This window comes from Schistocerca cancellata, chromosome 3 (genome assembly GCF_023864275.1).
Source record: "Schistocerca cancellata isolate TAMUIC-IGC-003103 chromosome 3, iqSchCanc2.1, whole genome shotgun sequence".
NCBI lineage: Eukaryota > Metazoa > Arthropoda > Insecta > Orthoptera > Acrididae > Schistocerca > Schistocerca cancellata.
Window position 1 is genome coordinate 382,752,892 of NC_064628.1, and position 27,247 is coordinate 382,780,138.

A 27,247-nucleotide genomic window follows, 5' to 3' on the forward strand; every position below is an offset into this window, starting at 1 on the left:
GGAGCGTCTGCCATGTAAGTGGGCGATCCCGGGTTCGAGTCCTGGTCGGGGCACACATTTTCATCTGTCCCCGTTGACTTATGTCAACGCCTGTAAGCATCTAAGGGTGTTCATTTCATTGTAATTTCAAAATTAAATTTAAGATAAACACTCGATATAAATGGCATATCGGCGTGTTTACAGCATTTAGTTCAAATGGCTCTGAGCACTATGGGACTTAACATCTGAGGTCATCAGTACCCTAGAACTTAGAACTACTTAAACCTAACTAACCTAAGGACATCACATACATCCATGCCCGAGGCAGGATTCGAACCTGCGACCGTGGTGGTCGCGCGGTTCCGGACTGAAGCGCCTAGAACCACTTGGTCACTGCGGCAGGCTAGCATTTAGTCTCTTCTGCTTAACAGTACTCATTACAAGCTGGAAGTGGTCCCTTACGCAACTGATAATCATTTTAACATGATTTAATTTTATTGTGCGCCAGTACAGCCGTAACAAATAATAAATAGGCCCATGGACTTCCCAGCATTATAAGACTAATAACAGTAAGATTCCATAATAGCGGATTCCACTAGAAGATTCAGTTTTCGTTTGTACGGACACGTCTAGTTACGAGTCAACAGGTGTAGAAACGTAGTTTGTCTGCTGATTTGAGCGAGCGAGCGAGCGAGCGAGCGGAGGACTACCTTCGTGACGTACGCGCCGCGGCCTGTCTTTCTCGTAGGCCTCGCTTCTGCCCAGTGTAGTGTAGCAACCCGGCGTGGCATGGACTCAACAAGTCATTGGAAGTCCTCTGCTGAAATACCGAACATGCTGCCTCTACAGCCGTCTTTAATTGGGACGGTGTTGCCGGTGCAGGTCTTTGTGCACGAACTGACCTCTCGATTATGTCCCATAAATGTTCGATGGATTTCATGTCGGCCGATCTGGGTGGCCAAATCATTTGCTCGAACTATCCAGAACGTTCTTCAAACCAATCGCGAACAATTGTGGTCCAGTGACATGGCGCACCTGTCATCCATAAAAATTCCGTGGTTGTTTGGGAACACGATCTTACGGCATAAAGTCAAGCGCTGGCACGCCAGTTAGGAACGACAGGGAAGAGAAGGCTGTGAGAAGGAGTCGGCCAATCACATGCTAACCGGACCTCCCTCCACGACGACAACGCGACAGCAACAGCCCCAGTGTGAAGAGCACATAAGCGCGGCGACCGACTGGTGACAGCCCAGTTCAATAGCAGCTTCAAGATTAGCGACTTTGAGAGCAGTGTCAAATCTAGTCTTTTCGCTTGTACACGCTATGTAGCACAGACTTGGGATTGTTTATACTGAATAAGATAGATTATTTTGTACGTCGCCCTTTGCTTGCGACACATCTGTGTAATTGCAAAAGTATTGTAATTTTCTTTTTGTAATAGAACTCACTAATATGACTATTTGATTGTTTGTCTAGTGAACTGAGTATGCAGGCTTCCTAGACACCACACATGAAGTCAGTGAATGGCTGCAAGTAGTCTCCATGTAGCCGAACGTCATTTCCAGTCAATGATCCGTTCAGTTGGACCAGAGGAGCCAGTCCATTCGATGTAAACACAGCCTACACCGTTATGGAGCCATCACTAGCTTGCACAGTGCCTTGTTGACCACTTGGGTGCATGGCTTCGTGGGACCTGTACCACGCTAGAAACCTACTGTCAGCCTTACCAACTGGAATCGGGACTCATCGAACCAAGCTACGATTTTCCGGTCGTCTAGGGTCCAACTGATATGGTCACGGGTCCAGGGGAGGGGACCTTTGCCTTTCGGGTGCAAGTGCTCTACCGGTCCGACACACAGTTTTAATCTGTTAGGAAGTTTCATATCAGCGTGAACACCAGAGTGAATATTTCACTCTGGATGTCATGATGTTAGCAAACGCACTAGTTTTGGTCGTCTGCTGCTATAACCGATTAACGCCAAATTTCGCCACACTGTTCTAAGGGACACGTTCGTCGTACGTCCTACATTGATTTCTGCGGTTATTTAACGCAGTGCTGCTTGACTCTTAGCACTGACAGTTCTACACAAATGCAGCTGCTCTCGGTCGTTAAGTGAACGCCGTCGGTCACTTAGTCTTCCCTGACGAGAAAGAATGCCTGTCAGCACACTCTTGACAATGTGGATCTAGGAATATTGAATTCTCATGGAATGTCCCATGCGTGTAGCGCCGTATTTTGGGACCAAGTCTTCCATCCATGTCGCCTAACAAGCCGGAACTATCAGCGTTTCTTGTGGGTGGCTTTGCCTCCCCTGTTGGGAGAAGTGCCAATTGATGATTCGAAGGGTTATGTGACCGCTACATGATGGTGCTCCAGCTCACTTCACTGTTAACTTCTGGATGCATCTCAATTGTGTCTCCCTGGTTGATGGATCAGACGAGAGGCTTCAGTTGCATGGCCTGCTCATTCACTGGATCTCAACCTGTGCGATTTTTAGTTGTGGGGTTATCTCGAAAGTATCGTGTATACAGAGCTCATTCCAGAGGTGTAGAGTCTGGAGCAGAGTATTCATGCTGTCTTTGACACTGTTCGGATGCAGCCTGGCCGATGTGAACGTTTGAGACAGAACGTGTTTCGACGCATATACGCGTGTGTTGAGGCACATGGAAACCATTTTCAACACATACTGTAGCTGTGGCTGCATGGTACAGCGCGTATTAGACCACATTGTCAATAACAATGTGTGTTGAATAAGTGGTCTGTAGCATGAAAGTCATGCATTTCTGGACGTAAGTTCGTTAGACCTTTTTTATTCCATATCCTGTCATCAGCCAATTCCTAGAGTTTGTACATGGTGGAAAAGATCACCCTGTATATGCACAGGACGCTTTACAGACAATGCTACGACCACAGGAGTGAAACTCATTTAGGGACTTCCAGTAACACGACCTTGGTTTGCTGCCACGCCGCTTGGAGCACAAGTTTATCAATCCTAAGGCACTGAATAAATTATTCAAGGATTTTAATCAGTCCATCATCTTCCTTTCCTATTGGCTGATTTTTAGTCTTCCATATTTCTTTTCATTTTGTAGTTAAGTTGGTTTCATCATATTGTGCTTCTAATTATGATTTTCTCATGCATATTTTCCTCTCTGAATTACGTTATAAACATGTTGCTCGTAGAAAAGTTTGGAAGGTAGGAGACGAGATATTGGCAGAAGTAAAGCTGTGAGGACCGGGCGTGAGTCGTGTTTCGGTAGCTCAGGTGGGCAGTCCGGCTTTCGCCGCCGTGCAGTGCGGACGTGTTGTTATTTCCGCCTGCGGAGCGCGCGCGCTCGCTGTTGTTTACATTTCAGCGGCCGTCACTTACCTGTCGCTTACGTGCACTAGAATCATGGCCAACCGTTTTCGAAAATCAACTTTACGATTCAGTTTCTGCAACGACTACGCACGACCAAAGGCCTTGGAAGTGGAACGCTTCCTACGCGACGTTGCTAAGATCCCAGCTTCTGACATCTTGGGCATCCATTTGTCCATATTAAGCAGTACTGTGTACGTCAAAGTCGTCAATGACGCGGTATGTGAAAGAATACTTCGTGACACCAACCATGGATTACGCTTTTGCCACGCAGACGGCAATGTCGGAGCGGTCACTGTCGACCATGCCGGCTTAGGAATGCGCACCATACGAGTTTTCGAACTCCCGTTCGAGCTTCCAGCGGAAGACGTTATCGCGGCTTTCCGCCCCTATGGCGCTGTACATGGCCACACTGCCGAACGCTGGGCGCAATTCCAAACGTACCCTGTTCTTAACGGTGTACGGCAGATCACCATCGACCTCCATCACCACGTGCCATCTTACCTGCAAATTAGCGGGTGCCGCGCGGTTGTCATATACGACGGCCAACCCAAGACCTGTTCCGGATGCGGCAAAGAAGGCCACCTCAGATCTGAGTGTCTTCAGCGATGAATCACCCAATTGCCAGCCGCTACCGTGACACCTCCGGCTCCGACGACGGTTTTACCGATCACCTACGCATCGGCGCTCTCTTCTCCTCCCACCGGCCGCCGCCCATCAGACCACGTACCGGTGACCATTCTCGCTGCTACGGATACCGCCGGGGCCGACACGTCGCCCTCAAAGCCTGACGCTACTCCGGCGCCACTACCAACAGCGACGACTTCCGACACCCACCCGCCTGAACATATGGACGCCCCTTCATTTGACGTTCCCGCGACGGCCTTCCTCTCAGAGTGACGCGACTCCCTTCCGTCTTCCGACACGGAGGGACGAACCCGCAAACAACGATCACCTAAGAGGCGCAAGAGGAGGCGCCGTACGGTCTCGGAACGAGACGGATCACCTCCCCCTGATGCTCCAGAGGCCGTCCGACCCGACGAGGCCTCGGTGAACCTACACGACGATACGAATGACGACAACATGACGCCGACTGTGGATACGTCGATGCCTACTCTACTGGCTCGCTCAGGTGCTCCTGAACCAATGGACTCCACAGATGCGACTGCCGCCGAGACGTCCTCCGCCCCTACGGCCGAAGTGGAACGTACGACCATCACAACGACAACGCCTTCAATGGTGTGGAGTGAGGACGTCGATGAGGACCCGGACCACACGCTGGGGACAGAGTTACCCCAGACGGATGCATCGTTACGCCGCTGATAATGCCATCAGGTGGCGTACGGCACGACTCGCCGTTGCCTCGCCCTCTTCATCCTCCGCCGGTGGAGTTCCCCTCCACGGCGGGGTACGGCTCCAAACCTACCGAATAGCGACGATCAACACTAACACCATTAGCTCACCCGTGAAACTTCAACTGCTGCGAGAGATGATATGGGTGTCGGACGTCGATATCGCACTACTACAGGAAGTACACCTGGCCACACTTCCAGAGACGTCGCGGGATATAACACTTATCCTTCTCCTGGTGACCACCTGGGACGCGGCGTAGCCATCTACGCCAGAGAAGGCATTCCAGTGGCCGATATCACATACCTTCCATCTGCCAGAGGCATGGCCGTCACCGTCATGGGGACGCGTATCGTCAACATTTACGCTCCGTCAGGCTCCACCCGCAGACGCGACAGGGCACTCTTCTATTCAGAAGAAATCGCTCCTTTGTTTCTTGGACGCTGCGACCATTACTTGCTTGGGGGTGATTTTAATTGTGTCTTGCACCCTAAAGATCAAGTGCCCCACTACAACACCTGTCAAGAACTGCGTCTTGTCGTCCGAGATCTGTTGCTCCGCGACACTTGGGAAGTTCGGCACGGCGACGCGCCTGGACATACTTACCAGACGAGTCACTCCGCGAGCCGCCTTGATAGAATTTACGTCTCTCGGGAACTCACACCTGCAGTCCAAGGTGCAGAACTTTGGCCCCTGGCCTTTTCGGACCACTGTGCCTACATCTGCAACATTCTCTTCCCCAAGCAAGTGGTCTGGCGTAGTCGTGCACCGTGGAAGCTAAACACCTCCCATCTTCATGATCCCGAATGTCTTCAACGTGTTACCGAGACATAGGCCACCTGTGAACGTCGCTTACCTAAATACTGCACGACCTTGACCTGGTGGCTGGAATGTGCCAAACCTGCCATTCGACGTACTTTGATTCAGTATGGAAAGGAAGTTGCTATGTGGCGCCGGCACACTACCGACTATTTCTACGCCGTTCTCCGCGACCTGGACGCCCAACCGCCCACCCCCGACACCCAGAGGGAACGCAGCAGGATTAAGGCGCAAATTGTAACTTTGACACGCCGTAGACTGCAGGGGGCTATGGTGTGAACCCGACGTCAAGATTCGGCGGAACAAGAACATCCGACCATGCATCATATCGCCTCCGATAGGAAACATCGACGACAACAACTCATCACCGAGATCACCACCTGTCGCGGCCAGCACGTCACTTGCCAGGCCGAAATCGTCAGTGCCTTTGTCGACCACTACCGCACAATGTACCAGGAGGAGACTACCAACAACCACGCTGAGGAGTCTGTGTTACCACACGTAACTCGCACCCTCACCAGCGACGAAGCGGACGAGCTGATGGAGCCCATTACGCGTGACGAAATCCACGATGCAATCAAAAAAGGTGCTCTGAATAAGTCACCTGGTGTCGACGGATTGCCGATAGAATTTTATCGCGCTTTCTTCACACTAATGGCGTCACGGTGGACAACGATGTTTCATGAACTGCTGACGATGGGGAACGCCGTACCGCCGTCCTTCGTCACGGGAATTATTATACCCATCCACAAACCGAAACCAGGTGTGACGACAGCACATTACCGTCCCCTGACTCTGCTTAACGCAGACTGTAAAATTTTTACACGCCTACTGGCAACGCGATGCCGCAAGATCCTGCCTAGAATTCTATCCCCGGAACAGACAACTCCGGGCGGCTCAGTTAATATACAAACGGCCACAGGAGAATGTCGCGATTTAATTGCACTGGCAGCGGCGTGCAGACTCCGCGCCGCAGTGGTTGCCATTGATTTTGACAGCGCATTCGACAAAGTGCGACATCTATTTCTGTTCTCAGTGATGAACCGCATGGGTTTTCCACCAGCCTTTATCGACGTCATCCGGCGCCTGTACGGCATCGCCGAATCGCTGATTCAGGTTAACGGCCGTGTGGCGGGACCCGTGGCGATCCGGCGTTCCGTACGGCAAGGCTGCCCACTTTCGACCCTACTGTATGCCATAAGCCTGGAGCCACTCATCGGGAGTCTGACGAGCCACCTTTCTGGTCTCACTTTGCGAGAGCACAGTTTTCGATGTCGTGCGTATGCGGACGACCTCCTCCTCTTGATCCGCTCACGGAGTGAAACACACACGGTACTTGATTTGATATCAACGTACGGCACTGCAGCAGGCAGTAACATGAATGTGGCTAAATCCGCAGCGATGCCCATTGGACGCGGCCTCTCACACGACGACTTAGCACCTCTCCCGTGTGTACAACAACTACGATATCTTGGTATCATTTTCACCTCCACCGTGCGCCGCTCCGCTGCCATCAATTTTCGGTGTGCACTCCAAACTATCCGCACGACGGTGCGACAAAATCTTCTCCGACGACTCGATTCTTTACAACGTGTCCAATACCTCAACCAACATGTGGCGGCCAGAATGGTCCACATCACACAGGTCCTCCCGCTGCCATCAACTATTGGACGCAGCCTCCAGGCTGCCCTCGGATACTTCCTTACGGCCGGTACGATCTTTAAGGTCCGCTACGACACACTCACCCTTCCCCCACGAGCGGGGGGCCTCGGCCTTGTCAATGTGCGACTCCGCGCGGCGTCCTTGTACATGTCCACCATGCACAAGCAGTGGCACGGGGGCACCTCCCTTACGCGCAGCTTGCTGTAAATTCTTGTGCCCGCGACCATAACACCACCAGTACCAGTCGGATACATCAAGCACCATCTGACGCACATTTCTGATTTCATCGTCGACTTCAGTTATGCTCACACACACTTACCGACCACGCGTTCTCCTCGACCTAAAGATTTTTACACCCCACTCCTTCGTTCCATATCCAGCAACAATATCGAACTGAGACATCCGTCCACGCGGTGGCCAACGGTTTGGCGTCACACCCACCAGCCTTTTCTTCCCTCCAACGTCCGGGCAACATGGTACCAAGTCGCAAATGAAAAATTCGCCACAAATCATCGTCTTCACGCCATCGGACTAAAGGACTCTCCACTTTGTTCCATTTTCCACCTCGTGGATGACGATGTCCATCAACTGACTTGTGCTGCCACCAGTGACGTCTGGAAACTTGCCCGACAGTTCGTTGCCTGTTACCTCCGCTTTCCGCCGGACTCGACTGACCCACGGACTTTTATCCATCCTGAGAATACTTATTTCCCCGCCTCCAAAAATCATGCGATTGTATGGGTCAAGGGATGGACGATCACCTACATGTATAATGATGGCGACAAATCACGCCTTGATTTCTGGCAGTACTTACAAACCGCCCACAGTGAAGTCGAACACCGACCGCGCTACCGCGCCTTCTTCGCCAATTACCTACATGCGATCTTTACTTCACCCCCGCTCAGTTGGATGGTGCCACACGCCGTCAGCACTCCCGCCCCCCCCCCCTGCTAACATCTGAGACTCCCCGCGCTACTTTCTCCATTGCAACCCACAGTGGAGTAGGCGCATGGACACGCGCCTCCTTTCTTTAATGCACTACCCCAGAAAACACTGGCCTTTCCCTCACTCCACTGTATATTGCTTCACACTTCTTAGATTACATCAGAATTATTATTCTTTTTTTTCCTACACCTTGTTCATAAAAAAAAAATTGCTCGCCTTGTACGAGTATATTGTCTTGTGTTATTTTCGCCGGAAGGATGCCATTTCTGTTGTATTTAAGTTTGTACCAATAAAGATCTTTTTTTCATTTGCCCTTTTCCTGGTCAAAAAAAAAAAGATGATAGAGCACTTGCCCGCGAAAGGCAAAGGTCCCGAGTTCGAGTCTCGGTCGGGCACACAGTTTTAATCTGCCAGGAAGTTTCATGTTGCTCGTATTCTGATTATGTTCTGCTCGCATCTGTAATGTTTGGTGGGATAAATTATTTTGTATTCATTTTTATTTCATATAAAACACAAGCTGCGTTGATTGCTGGGTGTTCTATGTACTTACATGTAGACCTATTCGTTATTGCTTGCGAATCTGTGTGTGAACTGCTCAATTTATGTTCTCTTTTAGTTATTACGTTTATTCTGCTTTATTTATGTTTACGTCCGTTTTCCGTTCTTCCTCAAATTTAATGGAGAGATTCGTCTTAGCAACTTTGTTTTTGACAGAACTGATATTCGAGTTTATTACATTTCGTCAAAGAATGAATGTGTAATTCTGCCTTGAATGACAATGCTTCTTACCAGAGTATGGTTTGTAGTCTTTGTGAGACATGCATCTTTTCTCGCAAATGTTAAATATATGACAGTATTTATGCAAATGTTTTCACGGATTGTTAACAGGTACAACAAAAAGTACATTTTAGCAGAACTCATTGGAAATTTCGGTGGCTTCCATTAAATGCGAAAGTACGAAAATCGGATGGATATAAAAATATCGTCGAGTACGAGCGGTATACTTACAATGCATATAAATCGAGAAGTTTACACACAGATTCGTAAGCAGCAACAAATAGGCATTAGTCCACATAATGCCATGCGACGAAACCAGCTTCTGTTTCATGTGAAACAAAAACAAATATGGTATCATTTTCCCGACCCAATGTTACGGATCAGAGCAAAATTTATGCAGAATACAAGCAACATATTTGCCAAGAACACAATACGCACAAGAAGGTCGTAATTAGGAACATAATTTCCACTTCATAACAACCACATGGCCGAAAATGCAGTATTAGGTTTCACAAATAAATATTTTTTACCAGCAGACTATCAGACTCATCTAAAAGTATAAATGAAAATTATCATCATCTTAGAACTCGTGTTCGCAAACCTATTTTGCGCCATAGTTTCCCGATTGCGAAGTTCATTGCCAGGCCACTCGGAGCGCTACTGTAGCTCTCTTTTTTTGTGTGTTCTGACGTGCCTTTATTTGTATATACAACACGGGAGGTACAAGTAGCTGATTTCCAAGATATACTTCGGCACTTTCCAAGGCACAGGTAGATGTCGTCGAGTCATAACTGCGGTAACAACTGTAGCAGACGATTTAAAGTAGGAGCTGTGATTATTTCTTCAGCTGGCTCAGCCAGAACAATTTTGAAAACTATTGCTGTCTCTTCCTTCATTGAAAGCGTGAAGCTGCCTTCTTCATCCTCGTTATTTAAACACGTATAACGGAAAGTACTGAACGAGAAGCTCCCCAATGGTTAACAAATGTGCTAGTTGTGTGAGGTATGTTCTAGTTTGGGGATATCAATCATCTTTTTTGAATGTAAATTATATGAAACTGTACAGCATCATGAGATCACGTGACCAGGCAGGAAATGTATTGCAGGTAATGGGAAGCGGGTGTGGCAATTACGACGACAAAGAATCACTCGCACTCCCGTTTCTCATTATGAATACTTTATTATCACAACGTATACACAATGCGTGCAGCATAGAGCGCGTACTACAGAGAACTGATCTGACAAACACATTTGTTCTTGCTGCAGTACGGCAGCGGTATTATTGGGGGGTAGAGCCATTGGTTCTACGTCCCCACAATATGTTGACAACACAAAATTTGTTCTATGACATATGTTTTTGGGTGGGGTTCGCCTTTAGCAAAACACAATTTTGTTTTTTGTCCCATACATGTTTCACTGCAGTTGCAGCATCATCGGTGGTTTTTTATTTTATTTTATGGCTGTTAAACATAAGGAACGTTCTTTACCGTTTAAATAAATGTACATATTAGTTTCTAAATCGTAATAACAGATTTTTGAAGAGCAAATAAATTATGTATTCACACCTTCTTACCACATGGTGTGGTTTTCTTGCTGTATTACGTTTTTACAGTGTGTGTTTTTCTTTACAGTTTGTCATCAGCAACCATATATGACTTCATATAGGCAAAATATTTACGCAAAATTACGATTTCTAATGTTATGGCTATGCCTGAAATTAATAATTTTAAGTGAAAGTGTGTGTGTGTGTGTGTGTGTGTGTGTGTGTGTGTGTGTGTGCGTGTGTGTCAACGAACACAGTGACAAAATTTTAGAGTATTGTGGGAAGAGATAGTATGCATACAAGTTCTATTCAAAAAATTCCGGAACTTTGTCAACAAAATTTTTCTACACTTACCTTTTACTTATTCTGCTGAATCTCTTTCGTAATACTCTCTTCCACAATTGACACACCGCTCCCAACCCTGTTTCCACTTTTGGAAGCAGTCTTTCTAAGCCTCTTGCTGGATCGCGCGGAACTTCGTCTGCAAATTTTCTTTTATCTCGTGTATCTTTGCAAATCTTCGTCCTTTCAGCGGAGTTTTCGGCTTTGGAAATAAAGAAAGTTCGCAGGGTCCAGGTCTGGAGAGATTCTCTTACAGAACTTTTCGTTCACATTAGCGCGATCCAAAAGCTCTTCACAGATTGTGAGGCGAAGTTTTCTGGTCTTGACTCATGAGCCGTGTGAGGAACTTGGTGGCAACACGATGCATTCCCAGATGTTGTGTCAAGATTTGATGACATGATCCAACTGAAATGATGGATTCTTCTGCGATGTCTCGGACAGACAGTCTTCGATTGGCACGCACGATTTCACCAAAGACCTTGTAAAAGGATTTCACTGACATTCTTGACCTGAGCGTCGTCGGTTGACGTAGAAGGGCGTCCTGAACGAACGTCATCTGTAACTTCCGTCCGGCAATTTTTAAAGAGTGTGAACCATTCGTAAAACACCAATTGCGGCTTAAGCACTCGTCACCGTAGGCTTCCTACATCATTTGGTGTGTAAGTAAAGGTTTTGTTGAATTTAACTCAAAATTTAATGCAGACGCGTTGCTCCTATTACTCTACCATCTCGAAATTCACGAACTGTGTGATACAACGTTATACTCAATACAGCATTGAAAAATAACTAACAGACGTACAACTTGAAACTTCTGCCAGTTAGCTATTAAACACAGGTGTGTGCAGGGACGCCAACCACGTTTCGCTCCAACACAGTACTGGCGCAAAATTACGAATGTCCGAAACTTCTTTTAATAGACCTTGTATTTGGAGGATAAGAACTGTCACAAGATGAAAAGAAAAAGCTAGGTTAGTTGACCGGCCTTTATTTTTGTAGCCGGCCGGAGTGGCCGTGCGGTTCTAGGCGCTACAGTCTGGAACCGAGCGACCGCTACGGTCGCAGGTTCGAATCCCGCCTCGGGCATGGGTGTGTGTGATGTCCTTAGGTTAGTTACGTTTAATTAGTTCTAAGTTCTAGGCGACTGATGACCTCAGAAGTTAAGTCGCATAGTACTCAGAACCATTTGAACCATTTTTTTTTATTTTTGTAATAGCATTACATTTTTACATGTATGAATTATGGCATCAGATGTTAAGCGAATCGGTCTTGCTATCGTAGTGGATTGATTGTTACAAAGTAATATGCAAGTATATCTCCGTTGTCAATAACTCTGAGCTGTTCCTTTTTCAATATCCTCTAAACTTTCTTGTAGTATGTGTGAATTCTGCTCGAAATTAAACCGTATACTTTACGTGTAAAGTTGTGGAGTATACAACTAGCTTTAATAATGTTCTTTTGGCGAGTTTATGTTAACATTTAGAGGTCAGTGTAATATCCCCCATTTATTAGTCAAAGTGCCAAAAATGTATTCAATATATCTACGTGCTCTGTTAAGCCGATAATGAAATAGTGCTTTGCTTTTACTTAAATTATTTCCTGCATATGGTCGTAAAACATGTTGTAATAGGCTGAATTCCTCCTCGTCAACAATAAAATGTGGAATTTGCCTTGAATACCTTCTACTTCCTCATCGTTAGGTGTTCCTAAATTTCCATCCGTTAGATGTTTGTACAAGAACGAATCTTTTAAAGCCGACGAATCAGTACATTTTCCGTATGCCTGAACATCAACATATATGAATTTATAATTGGTGTCACGAAGTATCATTAGAAATATTGAGAAAAAAGGTTCATAATTGTAACAAAGCGATCCTGAGTTGCTTAGTTTTATTACGCGGATGTGTTTCCCGTCTCTAACCCAAATTCCGTTGTCGGCTGGGGAAGGCATTCTGTTTTCATCTTGATCCATATCGCTCGACAAACTTGCTGCACAATTTCGCTGACTGTAGTTCTTCCCAGGCTATTGGCGTGGTGAATGTCAACTAAAGAGCATCCACAAGCCAAGTACCAAAAACATTAAACACATTTCTTTTCAGGTCTGTCGCGGCAAAAGAAATGAAAAAATCTAATACTTTTGTGAAAGACGATCAGAAAATCAGCAGTTTGAAAAGTGAGTCAGGTGCTACACTGAAGTTCACGTACATCTACTTTAATCAGCCTATGTTTCTTGCAGAGTTTGTTGCAAGAGATAACACGGATGACAGTTTGAGTTCAACTGAAGTAGGACAGAAGGACACAGAAGCTAGACCTTCTGAAGAATCACATGAGACTTAAGAGTGCAGGTCTCCAAGATGCTACTCCAGGCGGGTGTAAAATGAATGTGCGCAACGGAAAATACTGAACGCGAAAATGAAGATTTGGCCCTGTCTGACTACCCCCTGAAGCAGATCTTAGGATCACTTAATGGTGATATTATTTCCTCCTTCTTGCTCTTTAACATGGAAATCACAACATAAACATAAATGAATGATTGAGGGAGTTAGTGATTACAAAATGATTAATGCTGTTTCGGCTTATACATTTATTGTAGATTAAAACCCCTTAATACACTCCTGGAAATGGAAAAAAGAACACATTGACACCGGTGTGTCAGACCCACCATACTTGCTCCGAACACTGCGAGAGGGCTGTACAAGCAATGATCACACGCACGGCACAGCGGACACACCAGGAACCGCGGTGTTGGCCGTCGAATGGCGCTAGCTGCGCAGCATTTGTGCACCGCCGCCGTCAGTGTCAGCCAGTTTGCCGTGGCATACGGAGCTCCATCGCAGTCTTTAACACTGGTAGCATGCCGCGACAGCGTGGACGTGAACCGTATGTGCAGTTGACGGACTTTGAGCGAGGGCGTATAGTGAGCATGCGGGAGGCCGGGTGGACGTACCGCCGAATTGCTCAACACGTGGGGCGTGAGGTCTCCACAGTACATCGATGTTGTCGCCAGTGGTCGGCGGAAGGTGCACGTGCCCGTCGACCTGGGACCGGACCGCAGCGACGCACGGATGCACGCCAAGGCCGTAGGATCCTACGCAGTGCCGTAGGGGACCGCACCGCCACTTCCCAGCAAATTAGGGACATTGTTGCTCCTGGGGTATCGGCGAGGACCATTCGCAACCGTCTCCATGAAGCTGGGCTACGGTCCCGCACACCGTTAGGCCGTCTTCTGCTCACGCCCCAACATCGTGCAGCCCGCCTCCAGTGGTGTCGCGACAGGCGTGAATGGAGGGACGAATGGAGACGTGTCGTCTTCAGCGATGAGAGCCGCTTCTGCCTTGGTGCCAATGATGGTCGTATGCGTGTTTGGCGCCGTGCAGGTGAGCGCCACAATCAGGACTGCATACGACCGAGGCACACAGGGCCAACACTCGGCATCATGGTGTGGGGAGCGATCTCCTACACTGGCCGTACACCACTGGTGATCGTCGAGGGGACACTGAACTTGCTGTTCCAACAGGACAATGCACGTCCGCATGTATCCCGTGCCACCCAACGTGCTCTAGAAGGTGTAAGTCAACTACCCTGGCCAGCAAGATCTCCGGATCTGTCCCCCATTGAGCATGTTTGGGACTGGATGAAGCGTCGTCTCATGCGGTCTGCACGTCCAGCACGAACGCTGGTCCAACTGAGGCGCCAGGTGGAAATGGCATGGCAAGCCATTCCACAGGACTACATCCAGCATCTCTACGATCGTCTCCATGGGAGAATAGCAGCCTGCATTGCTGCGAAAGGTGGATATACACTGCACTAGTGCCGACATTGTGCATGCTCTGTTGCCTGTGTCTATGTGCCTGTGGTTCTGTCAGTGTGATCATGTGATGCATCTGACCCCAGGAATGTGTCAATAAAGTTTCCCCTTCCTGGGACAATGAATTCACGGTGTTCTTATTTCAATTTCCAGGAGTGTATATTACAAATGTTTATCCATTAATGTCCAATGAACATAAAGAGACACAAATGAATTTCATAACTAATATTAGTGATCAATTGCTCAAATCTTCCCCTTTTTATGGCTACGCGATCTAATATAAATAATGCTAGATGACTGACATCATCTACATGCCAAACTCTTAGAGGACACTACTTTCAAAGATGATCTACAGCCGTGTGCAACCTCTGTGGAAATAAAAGTTACGTGATCACAGATGTTTAGCTTTATAGCCCTAATAAGCCAAAGCAATTAGCAATATCACCGCATGTACTGCGTCTGGTGCGTCGGAGTGATGGTTCTCGTACATGTCTGCGACGATGAAAGAACTCCACCACAAAATAAGAAAACTCTTTCAAACGCTAGGACGGCTGAAAGCGGTCCTCTGACTAGTATGATCTAATACTGCCTTCTCCTCTCTGTGATCTACAGGCAAGCGAGCTCCCAGCCACAAGGACGGAATTCCGATAACGTCTCTACGTCAGTATAGACAGAAGAAGTGCTCCCAATCACTGAACGCTGCATACTCAACGACAACTCCCTACCTGGAGGCGAAGTCCAGATTCGTATAAGTTCACAACAGTACAGCGTCTAACTGTTCTAACTACAATATCTCCTGAGAGCAAGAGAGCAAGTCCGTCTGTAGCAACAAAAGCCGATACTGAGCGACCGTCAAACACGGGCGCTCAAAACGGAAGATTTCATTCTCTCCACTGCTGTCTTCCCAGCAAAGCTCGGCTCCCCTCCCTCATAACTGCAGAAGGAGAATCATATTCTCGAAACCACGGAATATTCTCGCTCTGTACAGATTCTTCCGAACGCTGACCAACCATATTTTAGTCTTTTGTCGTTCAGCGTGGAAAGTTTGCGAGGAAATACCTACCCCCGTGAATCAGGAATTCATACAATGGTGTGCTTCTCAGAGTAAAAATCCTCGGAAATAACCCAGCTTGCGTGATTTCCGAGGTAACGCTTCCTTGTTCCTCTCTGCTGCGTCCAAGATTTTCAGAGTTTCCGAAGTATTATCCGGCTATCCTTTTGGCCCCACTATAAAACCGGCTGCCCGCCGCTGTATTGTGCTTCAGCGCTCAGGTGCCCCGACTGCCCGTCTTGGCTACTTCCTGTGTCAAGCAGGACCAACAGTCCTGTGCGGGCTTTTCCACCCAGGCCGTGAGTTACACCTGCCATTTCATTTCCACTGGCGTTCCAACCTATACTTGTATTGGCAAATCTTTCATTACGCCATTTTGATAATAAAGACACTCCATCACCTTTCACGCAATAAGCATTAACAACTATTTACAAGGTGTACATGACAATGTCAGTCTCCCTTAAATATGCATATATACTATGTACAACCTATCAAATGATACCTAATTACGGTTGTAAATCACGGCAAAGTATGTAGATGAGTGCTTGTAAGGAACGAAATTATAACCACCTTACAGGTCATCAAGATCGAAAAAGAGAAAGGATGATGACACAGAAACTGAGAAGATAGAGATACAGCTTGGGAGAATACTGAAGGAAAGTCTAGCAAGAAACGACGGTGACCCTGATCGCCACTTTCTGTTGTCATTGTTGAATGATTTTAAATGAGTGCATGAGCATTTGAAGACAATAACCAAAATCAATATTACGAATGTTACAATAGACGCCTCTTGTCAACAGGAATTACCAGCCTAGAACTATCCACGGAATACGTGTCATAAATACTGGTCAGCCATCAACTAGGTGCACACATACTCTGATTAGCCAGAACATAGTGACCACCGACCTGTTGTCCATATAAACCTGTTCAGGTGATAGCAGCCCCACCTGGTGAGGAATGACTGCTAGTCAGAGAAACGCACAGAGCATGTAGTGTCAGTGAGTGTGCTGTCTGTGTGTAGAATGAGGAAAGCACATAATCTATCTGAGTTTGACTGAGGGTAGACTGTGATGGCCTGGAGGCTCAGCACGAGCATTTCGCAAACTGCGCGACTTTTTGGATGTTCAAGGAGTGCTGTGGCGAGTGTCTTCAACAAGTGGCGAAACCTAGTTGAAATCACGTCCAGGCATCGTAGAATTGTGTGGCGATGCCTCATTACAGATGTCAGATGTCGTAGGCTGTGCAGACTGGTAAAACAGGACAGAGGGCAAAGTGAGGCGGAGTTAACATCAAACTTTAATGCTGGGCAGAATACAAATGTGTCTGAACACACAGTACATCGAACACTCGAGACGATGGGCCTCAACAGCTAATGATCCACGTGTGTGCCACTGTTAACACCATGACATCGGCAACTACAACTGAAATGGGCACATGACCCCTGGTGCTGGAGTGGCAGAGTGTTGTATGATCTGGAAAATCTCAGTACCTTCTTTATCATGCTGATGGGAGGGTGCAAATCCATCATCTTTCGAGGGAACAGCTCCCTGACTCCTGTATCGCGGGGTGCAGGCAAGCTGGTGGCGGCTCCATTATGTTCTACGAAAGATTCATATGAGCATCCATAGTTCCAGTGGAGTTTGTGCAAGACACCATGGCAGCCAAGAAGCATCGTACACAGGTTGTTGACCACATACCCTTCTTCATGACAATCATGTTTCCCGATCGCAGTGGCATTTTTCAACAAGATAATGCGCCATGTCACAAGGATAGGAGTGTGATGGAGTGCTTCAAGGAACACAGTGGCGAGTTCCAATCGATGTGCTGGCCCTCCAACGGGCGAGATCTGAACTCGACTGAACACATGCGAGATGTGATTGAATGTGACGTGTAATGTGACAACGTGCCGCCTAGTGAATGCCAGGCATAGTCAAGGCGCAACGGTAGAGAAAGTGGACGCTTATGCAATCTGTGGGCCAGAATTGAAGGCAAAGCGGAAATGCTTCCGCCTGGTGGCAGCTAAATTAAAGAACGCTATGCAGGAGACAGTGTCTGGCTTGTGTTGCACTGTAACAGCGAAATAACAAAAGAATTAAACTAAATAATATTGTTCCGTGTAGTAAAAATATAAATGTAATATTACTTTAATATATGAAAATTACTGTAATTGAATATTGTAATGCTATGGTATGCTTAATCGTAAATAGAGAACTTGGCGTAATGTAAAATAATGTTTAGGTGTGGGGGGAATCCCCAAGAATGAGAACAGTGTACAGGTTGGCGCGTAATATTGGCGGTAGAAGTAAGCTGGCGTAGCTCTGAGGTGGAACAAGTGTTAAGTGGCGTAAAAGTGACTGCCGGTGTGTGCTACAGTAACGTTGCTAACAGACCATTTAGAAGTGAGCTGAAAACAGATATGGGCTTCGCTTATCTTATGGCTACAAGCTAAATGGACACTAAGGCTTGTAAGACGCGGTATTTCGACGGAGATGGGTTGTGACCGGCAAAATAGTACGGTTTCCCGCTCTGAGGTACATGGCACTGCATGGTGCAACGCTGTGTTAATTCCGACGAGTTGCTTGTGCCAACGGCGAAGTGTGAAGGGACCAGTAGCTGCATCCAACAGCGTATTGTGATCTCAATAACTGATGAGGTCCATTGGTAAGCTCACTTTGGTAGCAACGAACTAGAAGCTATCTTACAAGAGTATTATTATGAACAGTGCTTGTTATACCGACGCCATTACCAGTACATTTATATTTTGTGAATCAGTTTGTGTAGTAGTAAAACCAAGTTCTCTACAGTGTGTAAAGTTGGAGGCAATAATAATTTTGTGGTTTAAATTGCATTCCCCGAGTGTAATCAATTATTTAAAGGAAATAGCACATTAGTACCCCATATCCAGTGATTTCTATGTGCTGCAACATCAGTGAAAAGTTATGGTGCGTGAGTATCGGCGTAGCTATATTACAAGAGAAAATAGTCGGAATTAACGCCGAAATTGCCAGCAGACGCCGCTTCATGCAACGGATGGAAGATGCCAGGTACTGTGCCACCTTAATTACTAACCAGCTCGATGTGGTGGCTTTTCAGTACATTGCCATAGTCAAAATTACTCGGTTCCGTCCGAGATATGTGATTCTCAATTAGCTTTTTCAGTAACTATATTGACAAGCAGATCTATATTGTTCTTTAATTAAGCGTTCAAGGAAATAGCTGCCACCACAGTACACATTGTGCCTTCAGCACAATGCAAGCTCAATAACATTAAATTCAGTAATTACAATTTGTGCAGTTTACATTAACCTAAAACAAGGTCCAGTGCTTGTCATGTGTGTTTATGTATTGTGAAACGATTTCAGGCTGTGGTATTGTTAAAAATGAATAATGTCCTCCTGCTAGGCGATATCAAACCTACCGAATTAAGTGCTCCCTGTTTAGTCACTTCAAAGAGATTATCAGTGCTACTAATAATCAAATATAGACGTAAAAATAAGTTTTTTACGCGCCATTATAATTATTTATTCCAAAAATTCTGTTTAGTAGTTGGATCACCATAGGGCGTCTACTCAAACCTATTACACGCGAGAGCTGCTTTCCGGAAGTCCGATTCCGCATAGTCTAATAATAATACAGTAAATTTAGGTAGTGGCATCGCAGACGTTAGAGCTCATCGTCCCCCCTCCCCAGAATTTACAGGTATCAGGTGAATCGTGTGTGCAATTGTGGTGCCAACTCCCTCCAGCGACCTACCAGGCCTCATTGCTTCCGTGCCATGATCCAGCGCCACTGTTATCCGCGCCGAAGGTGTGCATACCGGCTATTAGGTAGGTGGTCGTAATGTTCTGGCTGATCATTGTAAATATGAAAATATAACAGACGTAAGATATCCAGCAACTTCATCTCATATACGAGGTGCATTCAAGTTCTAAGGCCTCCGATTTTTTTTTTCTAATTAACTACTCACCTGAAATCGATGAAACTGGCATTACTTCTCGACGTAATCGCCCTACAGACGTGCACATTTTTCACAACGCTGACGCCATGATTCCATGGGAGCGGCGAAGGCTTCTTTAGGAGTCTGTTTTGACCACTGGAAAATCGCTGAGGCAATAACAGCACGGCTGGTGAACGTGCAGCGACGGAGAGTGTCTTTCATTGCTGGAAAAAAACCAAAAGTCACTAGGAGCCAGGTCAGGTGAGTAGGGAGCATGAGGAATCACTTCAAAGTTGTTATCACGAAGAAAATGTTGCGTAACGTTAGCTCGATGTGCGGGTGCATTGTCTTAGTGAAACAGCAAACGCGCAGCCCTTCCCGGACGTTTTTGTTGCAGTGCAGGAAGGAATTTGTCCTTCAAAACATTTTCGTAGGATGCACCTGTTACCGTAGTGCCGTTTGGAACGCAATGGGTAAGGATTACGCTTCCGCTGTCCCAGAACATGGACACCATCATTTTTTCAGCACTGACGGTTACCTGAAATTTTTTTGGTGGCGGTGAATCTGTGTGCTTCCATTGAGCTGACTGGCGCTTTGTTTCTGGATTGAAAAATGGCATCCACGTCTCATCCATTGTCACAACCGACAAAAAGAAAGTTCCATTCATGCTGTCGTTGTGCGTCAACATTGGTTGGCAACATGCCACACGGGCAGCCATGTGGTCGTCCGTCAGCATTCGTGGCACCCACCTGGATGACACTTTTCGCATTTTCAGGTCGTCATGCAGGATTGTGTGCACAGAACCCACAGAAATGCCAACTCTGGAGGCGATCAGTTCAACAGTCATTCGGCGATCCCCCAAAACAATTCTCTCCACTTTCTCGATCATGTCAGACCGGCTTGTGCGAGCCTGAGGTTGTTTCGGTTTGTTGTCACACGATGTTCTGCCTTCATTAAACTGTCGCACCCACGAACGCACTTTCGACACATCCATAACTCTATCACCACATGACTCCTTCAACTGTCGATAAATTTCAATTGGTTTCACTCCACGCAAATTCAGAAAACGAGTGATTGCACACTGTTCAAGTAAAGAAAACGTCGCCATTTTAAGTATTTAAAACAGTTCTCATTCTCGCCGCTGGCAGTAAAATTCCATCTGCCGTACAGTGCTGCCATCTCTGGGACGTATTGACAATGAACGCGGTCTCATTTTAAAACAATGCGCATGTTTCTATGTCTTTCCAGTCCGGAGAAAAAAAATTGGAGTCCTTAGAAATTGAATGCACCTCGTATTGGATCATGCCCAAGCAAGCGACCATTATGAACAATTTAACATATGTAATAATGTAAACAATTAGTATTGAGTTTCAATGAAAATGTTTATGTTATTGATATATGTAGTTACTGTGAAATCTTATGTTATTAAAATATTTAAATAGAACAGTAACATGCATTCCTGATTGTTACCACAGCTTTTCTTTAGGGTCTACGCATGGGCACAAGTTTGTTGTCATTCCAGTTATTGTTCCTCCAATTTTGGAAAGTAGTTCGCTGAAGGAAGATATTACATTCTGGTGTGATTGAAAAAAATTATGTTCATAGTTTCTTAACTCATTGCAAAAGGCGATAAAAATACCGTTTGCATTTATTTCCTGCAACAAAGGATCCATCCAGTATATGAATTTTCTGCTTCTGCTGTGTCTTTCCTTCTTCGAACGATGTACCAAGAGCCAAATGGCCGCAGCACTTCTGCAGACATTTTTCATTTCGGTTTATTAGTTCCAAAAACTCGAACAAAAAACAATTAACAATATCGTCCGTTCATTGTATTCCGATCGCAACGACTGAGAGAGCAACAACTACAGCAGAACATTCTGCGGGCGGCGGGCCACTTCGTTGTTGCCCTTACACTGACTGTGTTGCTCCGCAAGTAAATCCAGTGTCCGTGTTGATGCTTGTCTTGCTCCACAAAGTCCATTTCTGACTCAAGGTACGAGACGCAGCAGTACGATCAATATGTCTGCTCTGTCAGGCACATGAGGCAGTTGTGTTCCTGCATGAAGAGTGAGAGACTTTAGCACCTTTTGACGTAATTTAAATTGACACCGAATAGCACTCGCATTAATACAGCTCTAAACTTGTCACAGGCGTGTAATAGTTATGGAGAGCTTGGTTTGTTCACGGTAATGTGCTAATTATCTGCTGTTTCTGACTTCTAGTCTTTATACAAGTCGCTCATCGGTTTCACATGCGCCCAATATTCATTCAGATCCTGATCATTGCCAACACAATATCATGGAACATAAACCACGCTTTCAGTAGCCTATGCGCCAATCGCCGCCGAATTCCTGCACTTGGTGATACAAGTTTCTCCTTCTTACATGGCGCACAACTCGCTCTTCCCAGAAATAAACAACATTCACATTCGATTTCTGAATGAGAAATGTATATTTGAAAAATAAAGTTTCAACATTTCGACAGGAAATTATGGAATTAACGTCCACTGAAACGTGAGCTGTTGAATGATCCACTATCGCCTCCATCGCGATTCGCCAGTCTCACCGCCTACCAGCCGAGGAGAGGGGCCAGGAGGGACAGTTGCCCCCCACTTCAAACTCTGGGGGGAGGGGGGAAGGTACGGATTCCGTCCCCCCCCCCCCCCCCACGAATTCAATTGGAGTTTTATTTGATCTACAGGCAGATCCAGTGAATGAAATGTGGGAGCAGTATATTTCTTTTTTTGTTTGGCAGCGATTTTTGCTTTAGATTGACGCATCTTACAACACCTACTACATTCTGTCCTCTCCCTCCGTCCCATTTTTTATCTATGATTGGGGGACAGCCTCTGTATGCATATGTAAAAAATTCTGCATAGCACTTCCGGACAGTAGTTCAGATTGACCGCGTTCTCAGGGCCGGCTATGTCGTGTAGGCGAATTACAGAGTGGCCAGCGCGCCGAATTTGGCGGAGTAGCTCCAGCTTAATTCAAACACCTTGACCGTAAAAAAACTGGTTTGCTGAATCTTTACGTTGTTAACAGTGATCCTCTGCACCTGCGTAATAGTATACTGTTCAATACAAGTATTACCACCACCCTCATTACTTACTGTTCGGCCAGCCGGAGTGGCCGTGCGGTTCTAGGCGCTACAGTCTGGAACTGAGCGACCGCTACGGTCGCAGGTTCGAATCCTGCCTCGGGCATGGATGTGTGTGATGTCCTTAGGTTAGTCAGGTTTAATTAGTTCTAAGTTCTAGGCGACTGATGACCTCAGAAGTTAAATCGCATAGTGCTCAGAGCCATTTGAACCATTTTTGAACTTACTGTTCGGTTCCCCTTGAATCTAAGTCCACACACGTTCGCAGATCTGCAGGTGGTGGAAAAGTTTTTTTGATCAGTTTAGCCTCGCGATCACGCAAGCACAAGCCACATGCTGTCGTATCTAAAATGTCAAACACCGGCCAACGATGCCCAAACATCATTCGGTACGCCTCATCTGCCTCGCCGCTACGACAATATCCGTCGTGCTCTACGAAGAAAATAAAAACAAAATAACTAGCCAGTTTTTTTAATATCGGGCCTCCATTTCTCTTGCGGTAGCTGGTGCTTAACAGAGAATGGTCTGAGCCTTTGCTCTTCGTCAGTCAGACTGCTTAGACCACACTGGAAGCATCCATACAACCACTGTCAATGTAGCAACATGGAGTAGAATCATCAGCGGAAAATTGCTGCTAATGGAGCACAAAAATGGCGAATATGCTACTGTTTAAAAAACTTACTGGTAAGTCGGTTACCAGCTGCCTCATTCTACCTTCCTCAGCCCACTTTAAAAAAATTCCAAAAACTTTTTAACATGCAGCTTATCTCTCTCTCCCACAAGCTCCCGTAATTGTAAATCGCTCACACCCACAATGCCATTGCTGTAAATCGCTTGCACCTATCCACTCCAATTTGCCTATTCTCACTCCCTCATTCAGCCCAATTCATTGTCATTATCTCCTTGTGTCACTCTGTCACAGTTTCCTGTCTCACAGTCATAGTCTCCTCCGTTCTATCCGACTATTACTGTCTCCTCCCGCTGTCACTGTTTCCCTCTTGCTCTCTCTCACTGCAACTATCTCATTCATTCCTTCTGACTGCCACTATCTCTCTCCTCCTCGTTGTCATTGTCAACACACTCTGCCTCCCGTTATCACTGGATCTTACAGACTTCAACTTTCTCCATCTCTTTACTCCTCTCCCACTGGCACTGGCTCCTTCATTCATTTCCTACCACTGATCTCTCATTATGAACTACGTTCGACTGCCACTGTGTCCCTTTCTTTCTCGCACACTGCCATTGTCTCCTTCACTCTTTCTGCACCACAACACTGTCTACTATTATCTAGTATTTATTACCTTTCCTTCACTTCCCCAACGCCACTGTCTATTCTCTCTGAGTATAAATATATGCGAATATGTTTGTATACCAACATTTTTAAATGTGCTGAGGAAGGTAGAATGAAGCAGATGGAACCCTACCTTTCGTTCAGTCTTTTAAACAGGAGCATATTGTCCTTTTTTGTTCTCTGATAGGCCGGCCAGAGTGGCCGAGCAGTTCTACGTGCTACACTCTGGAACCGCGCGACCGCTACGATCGCAGGTTCGAATCCTGCCTCAGGAATGGATGTGTGTGATGTTCTTAGGTTAGTTAGGTTTAAGTAGTTCTAAGTTCTTGGGACTGATGACCTCAGACGTTAAGTCCCATAGTGCTCAGGGCCATTTGAACCATTTGCTGTGATAGGTGCATTTCTCCACTGGTTCCCTTCTGTTCGCTGCCACAGCATGGCATGTCACTCATGGGTCAGTAACATTTTGATAGTTTACTTATGTGAAATTGAAATAACGCAAAACTAATTTTGTGCACCAGACTGGATTTTATGTGTAAAAAAAACTGCATGTGTTTCAGTACTACAACATGGAGTTCCCATAACTCTTCTGATAAAACTGGAGACACTTTTCAATATACAGGGGGATTTTTTCCACCGTGTATAAACTCTAGGGATTAACTGATGAGAGGATACAGCACAAAAAAGTCTAATGAACTTATGTCGGAATTGGATGGTTTCCATGCCACAGACCATTTATTCATTCACACATTGTTACTGAGACTGCAGTCTAATACGCGCTGTACCATGCAGTCACAGTTGCAGTATGTGTTGAAAATTGTTTCCATGTGGCTCAATGAATGCATGTACATGCCATAGGATGTTCTGTCTCACACATTAACATGGGCTACGCTGCATCTGAACAGTGTCAAAGGCAGCATGAATATGCTGCACCAGTGCCTCCACAGCTGGAATGGGCTCTGCATACACAATACTTTCGAGATGGCCCCATAACCAGAAGTCGCACTGGTTGAGATCCAGTGAACGAGCAGGCCATACAACTGGACCCCCTCGCCCGATCCATCAACCAGGGAGACACAATTGAGATGCATCCGGATGTTAAAGATGTGGGCTGGCACACCATCATGTAGCGACCACATAACCCTTCGAATCATCAGTGGCACTTCTTCCAGGAGGTGAGGCAAAGTCACCTACAAGAAACGCCGATAGTTCCGGCCTGTTAGGCGACATGGATGGAAGACTGGTCCCAAAATATTGTCGCCAGTTATCCCGACCCACACATTCCGGCTGCACCAATGCTGATGATTGGCTGTCATGGGGATTCTGCATACATTCCCGCAGATGGCTGTTATGAAAGTTCAAGATACCACTCTGTGTAAAGGTGGCCTCGTCTGCGAATAGGATGTATGATACAGATCCAGGAATCGTGAGTCCGTGGTGAAGAAACCAATGACAAAATTGCTCCCAATTTGGAAAGTCTGTCGCTAGTAAACCCTGCACACGCTGTAAGTGATAAGTGTACTAACAATTGTCATGGAGGATGTTCCACACGGTCATCTGGCTTACCCTGTACTGGCAGGCCAACTGCCAGATACTGACACGGCGGTCGCCTTCCTCACTGTTAATCTCATTTTCCTTCAAGGCTGATGTCCGAACATTTTGGGTACGTCCTTCATGATTTCCTGCTTCTGAAACGACCCTGCCTCAGACAAATGGCGAAACACTGTTGCAAACATTGAATGTTGATATTGTTGTCATCGAGGATAGGTCTCCCGATACAACATTGCTGCCTGCTGCCATTCCCATTTGTCTTGCCATAAGTAAATGCCATGTCAGCAACCTCTCGATTTGCACATAGAACCACTGTGTACAATGCTGTATCACATACACTGAAAGGTGAGTCAACAAGAGAAGTGAATCGGGCACAACATTGCCAATGATTGCGGCAGAAGAGGGCGCTAGGGCATGATGTATAAGGAAGAGTACCACCCTCCAGGAGGAAACCATGCATACTGTAACTGTTGCTGCATGGTACATGGCGTATTAGTCCGCAGTCTCTGTAACAAAGTGTGATTGAACAAATTGTCACTAGCATGGAAACCATGCGTTTCTGGACATAAGTTCATTAGACCATTTTTGTTCCATATCCTCTCATCGATGAATCCCTAGAGTTTGTACACAGTGGGAATTTGTCCGTGCTATGTCACCCTGTAATCTACGTTTTTGCTTCATACTGGATTTTACGTGCGTATTTTACATGTACAGATAGGTTAACCTTTAACCTCTGTATCTCAGATACGGATACGATATCAATAAAATGTTCAAGATTCTTCGATATCAAGATGTCATTAATATATTGTAACAATTTCAGTCATTTGCTGTGCACAGCCGCCTTAGAATCCGCGGCTCTGTTTTGGTATGAAAAAATGGTAAAAACAACTTTTTTGAGATTTTGGAAGGGTCTGCCCACGAACTTGTGGCGCCTCCATAAGCCCCTTAAGGTACACCATAGACCACATCAAATGCAAAGAGAACCAATTGATTTGTAAATAATAGATTTCAGCTTTCAGTTGTCCTTTTTAAATTTTATTGGCAGATTTAGATTTCAGCTAGAAACTAGCCATCCTCAATGTACCATCATTTTTGATCGATGTATGTAATGCCTGTTGATCGGTCTTCATCCACAGTTATGACTACGAAGTCTTTCGCGATGGAGCCCTTGCACAAAAAGTTCTCGGTTTACTTGCTGCGTCAAATTTGGATAAAATCCCGAGCTTTCGATGACTACCTCCGTCATCTTCGTCAGGGATAAAACTGACCCACAATTCATTGAATACAATTGATTTGCTCCATTTTCCTCAGAGGAGGAAGTGTGTATGTGACATCCATACTTTGACCCTGCACTGCAGGATAGTTGACTAAGACAGTCCTTCTGTTGGGTATACAAATGATCCCCAGCCCAAAGTCTATCCAAAACAACTTACCTGCCATCACTGATAGAGCCCGATGTCTGAGCCGTGGAAGAATCCCGCTAATTGTCAGCGTTTTGTAACATATTAAGTAGCGTACACTGTCACATTCTTACTGGTTGTGTAATCTGGTGGTGCAGTATTGCCCTGCACTTCCGCCAACTAAGCATGGATTGCTGCGGCTTTGTCCCCTTTCAAGGAGCAAGACTGATACAACACTTTATCAATGGGCTGCACCATTTGCTTTGATTCCTCTAGGTGCTTGCTTCGGTACTGTGATGCTGGAATTTCATAGGGTCTTAGGTCTTCAGACAAGTACTG

The 27,247-nt window shown here is 46.1% G+C and overlaps 1 protein-coding gene across 1 annotated transcript in view; it reads right to left on the reverse strand.

Moving 5' to 3' along the window:
• LOC126176722 (aspartate aminotransferase, cytoplasmic-like) overlaps positions 1-27,019 on the reverse strand; it is a 99,340-nt gene extending 72,321 nt beyond the window's left edge. Inside the window, exon 1 of the mRNA XM_049923891.1 lies at positions 26,942-27,019. Within this exon, the coding sequence (XP_049779848.1) occupies positions 26,942-26,948 (7 nt within the window). The 5' untranslated portion in view covers positions 26,949-27,019. The remainder of the gene's footprint in view (positions 1-26,941) is intronic.
• Between the last annotated feature and the right edge of the window lie 228 nt (positions 27,020-27,247).